Source organism: Episyrphus balteatus, chromosome 1 (genome assembly GCF_945859705.1).
Source record: "Episyrphus balteatus chromosome 1, idEpiBalt1.1, whole genome shotgun sequence".
Lineage (NCBI taxonomy): Eukaryota > Metazoa > Arthropoda > Insecta > Diptera > Syrphidae > Episyrphus > Episyrphus balteatus.
In genome coordinates this window covers 15,038,290-15,041,977 of record NC_079134.1, presented here as the reverse complement: position 1 = coordinate 15,041,977, position 3,688 = coordinate 15,038,290, and the positions used below count along the sequence as shown (strand labels likewise).

At 34.4% G+C, this 3,688-nt stretch overlaps 1 protein-coding gene across 1 annotated transcript; it reads left to right on the top strand.

The window, feature by feature from the left end:
• The first annotated feature begins 2,055 nt into the window (after nt 1-2,055).
• Nucleotides 2,056-3,197, top strand: LOC129906722 (trypsin-1). The gene is made up of 2 exons (XM_055982616.1): nt 2,056-2,543; nt 2,615-3,197. Exons 1-2 carry the CDS (start codon nt 2,308-2,310, stop codon nt 3,168-3,170), a joined length of 792 nt encoding a protein of 263 aa, XP_055838591.1. The 5' UTR covers nt 2,056-2,307; the 3' UTR covers nt 3,171-3,197.
• The last annotated feature ends 491 nt before the right edge of the window (nt 3,198-3,688 follow it).

Here is a 3,688-nt window from a genome sequence, read left to right as displayed (position 1 = left end):
TTATTCATTTGTCTTAACAAAAGATTAAATATCTTGGAATTCCTTTTTAATTTTTCCTAATAAAATTTATTTGTTTTGTGAGGAGGTTTTTGTCATAGGCTGGGGTATACTCGTCGGATCCAGGGTTTAACTAAAGAAGCAACAAACTTTAGCTTTTGAGGTTCACTTTATTTGTTTCCTTTTATATTCAGTGTTTTACAATGTTTTTACAAAGGTTTTATGTTTTACAATATTTATGTTTCACAATATTTCATTTTAGAATCTTAACATTATACAATTTCCTTAATACAATTTTAATCCATATACATTATATAATTCAAGTTCATAAACTTAATCCTAGTTTTGACTGAGGTAGCAGTGTCCACTATAAATTACAGTCTGAGATAGCAGACGTCACTATAAACTACAATCTGAGATAGCAGACGTCACTATAAACTACAGTCTGAGATAGCAGACGTCACTATAAATTACAATCTGAGATAGCAGACGTCACTATAGATTACAATCTGAGATAGCAGACGTCACTATAAACTACAGTCTGAGATAGCAGACGTTACTATAAATTACAATCTGAGATAGCAGACGTCACTATAAACTACAGTCTGAGATAGCAGACGTCACTATAAATTACAATCTGAGATAGCAGACGTCACTATAAATTACAATCTGAGATAGCAGACGTCACTAATTTTAGAACCTGGTAATCCACTTCTGGAACCTAGTTCTTTCAAAAAGCGGAGGAGCACTCTGTACACCTGATTGGTACTTTTCAAACTCAAGCACGACTCGATTTGTACTGGATTTTATCCGGTGTCTTATGTTTATTTTTGTAGTAACATGATGTGAATTGTAAGACACAGAAAAAATCCACCACAATGTTTTGTTATGTTGTTGGTCTTTTGTTATCTGTATACTGTTGTTGTAATGCGATCGTCCACATCACACAGGCTTATCAGCATGACTCACGTGATGTATGAAGTATGTGGTGTAGGCTTATGTAATGTCTCATTACAGTTTGCTTTTGTGACCTTTTTGCATTTGGAAAAGTAAAAATGAGGCTCAATAAAGAAACACTGTTAAAAGCAATACTGTCTGTTATTTTTTAATAAAAACAAAAACATATGAATAGATTTTTCAGGAGCCTTATTCTAAATTCCCAGTATTTTAGGTATAAAGAAAAAAGATACAAAAAAGTTTAAGTCCTAGATTTTGATGAAACGAAGTCTTTTATTTTATGAAAATCGGTTCATTATTAACAGTCCAAAGTCCACCCTTTCTTTTAAATATTTTAAGATTGCTAGATTTTTTGTTTCTTTCTTACCTTTAGTCATTGGGTAATTTAATAATTTTGGAGATTCCATTGTTATAACAAATTAAACTTTTTCTCCAAGTAAACATAAAAAAAATTTTTGTGAGCTATTATGAGCTCATATTTATTAACCATATGTGTCTCATATATATTAACCAACCCTTAACAAACACACCAGCTATCCAATACAAAAAAAAGAATTATCAAAATTGGTTCACTCAGTCAAAAGTTATGAGGTAACAAACACAAAAAAAAAAAAAATACAAACGAATTGAATACCTCCTAATTTTTGGAAGTCGGTAAAAAAAAACAACCACACAATATAATTTGACGCTAATTCAATGCCCAATAATGGTCAACATCTTCAATTTTTTAAATTTATGCTTATGCGGTCACTTTGGTGTATGTGTAACATTTTAACTAGGACGTTTTCTGTTCGTTTTTTTCAAGTAATTTTCTTTCATTCTTTCCTACAACACATAAAATGAAAGTTTATATAGACATATCAGTATCTTTGCTTGATTCTTAAAAGTTTTATTCCCTCCAGAAATTCTATCTCTTCAAATCTCGAATAACAAAAACTTTACATACATATATTTGAGTTATCTGATATATTTTGAACAGTTTTCCACCGGATATCAAACTGGATAAAGAATAAAATCTTATTCTACTTATTAAAAGTGGGATCCAAAACTTCTTGAATAACCTACTGCGTAATATCTTGTTAATTCCAATTAGATAAACTGAAGCTATAAGATGAGTAGGCAACCTAGTTTTCACTTTCAGTTTCAATTAAACTAAGTCAAGTGTTAAAAATGAGCTCAATTTGACTGACTGGGTGTGTGTGTGGCTTCCCATATGTTAGCGCTAAGGTTACTGATAAGTTTCCGTGGATTATCACACCTTCCTATATTCTGTTCGCTTATCATTCTACTCCAAATTTGTATATAAAACCGAATGTAGCTTCCTCAGTTAAGAAAGAAGTTTTTACATTGACAATGTGGTTGGGAATAGTTACACTGACGCTAGCAGCAATTACGGTAGCTGTAGAAGGGGCTTGTCTTCAATCGTCCTTTAAATCAGACAAACCGAAATTAGATGGTAGAATTGTTGGCGGATATGAAATTAAAATAACTGACGCTCCTCATCAAGTGTCCTTACAGACTTCCTCACATATTTGTGGTGGGTCGATAATATCACCGAAATGGGTTTTAACAGCAGCCCATTGTACAGCGTAAGTTAACACCCTTCATTTCTTTAAAAAACTAAGCTAATCAAACCTTCTTTCTCTTTTATATATTCCAGTGGAAAGACTGCAGAACGTTTCAAAATACGCCTGGGTTCATCAGAAACTAACAAAGGTGGCAAAATATTGACCGTAATGAAACTTGTTCAGCATGAGAAATTTAACTACTCCTCGGTAGATTACGACTTTTCACTTCTTGAACTCTCCGAAGAAATCGAGTTTGATGAAACAATGAAAGCTGTGAGTCTTCCCGAAACCGAAGAAGCATTCATGGATGGTGACATGTGTCGTGTCAGTGGCTGGGGAAACACTCAAAATGAAAACGAGTCCCGAACTTCCTTGCGTGAAGCTGAAGTGCCAATCTTCAATCATGAATTGTGTTCAGAGAAATACAAAAAGTTCGGTGGTGTAACTGACCGAATGTTGTGTGCAGGCTTCATTGAAGGCGGCAAGGATGCATGTCAAGGCGATTCAGGAGGACCTCTTGTCAACCAAGGAGGCACCTTAGTTGGGGTTGTTTCATGGGGCTATGGCTGTGCTCGACCTGATTATCCAGGAGTTTATTCAAAAGTTGCAGCCGCAAGAGATTGGATTCGCGAACATAGTGGGATTTGAACGTGCTTCAAGGAGACAATAAATATAAATTACACAAGAAAATAATAATTCCTTATAATCGCATTTGTTTTCTTTTGTAAATCTCTTTTTTTTTTGTCAACACATTGATTGCAATAGTGTAGGTTGCTTACACGAGACATTATGGGCATAATGTCAAAACCACAAACGAATTCCAATGTAATCGCTTCGATTGTCATAGCCAAAGTAATAAACTGGCTCTCTGGCTCGTCGTGTCGTCGGTTAATACACGTTGAAGCTGAAAGCATTTCTTCCAACGTTTTCCCTTCGATTTCCGCCACAATCATTTATTTATCTGTCGACGCGACATGCAACAATTTAACGTTGAAAATTATTGCACGTGACAAAAAAGATAAGAGAGCGGAGGGAAGTGAAAGAAGGATTCTTTAAACAAATTTTCAAGTTGATTGCCAAAGAAAAGGCTACTGTGCCTTTAGCATCAGCATCACGACTATGACGTAGTTTGCTGAAGAAGTGCATAAGATTTATTCAACGTCGTA

Coding starts and splice junctions, on each gene's coding strand:
- LOC129906722 (XM_055982616.1), top strand. CDS start 2,308: ATGTGGTTGGGAATAGTTACACTGACGCTAGCAGCAATTACGGTAGCT. Junction 2,544..2,614: donor ACAGCAGCCCATTGTACAGC/GTAAGTTAACAC, acceptor TATATATTCCAG/TGGAAAGACTGCAGAACGTT.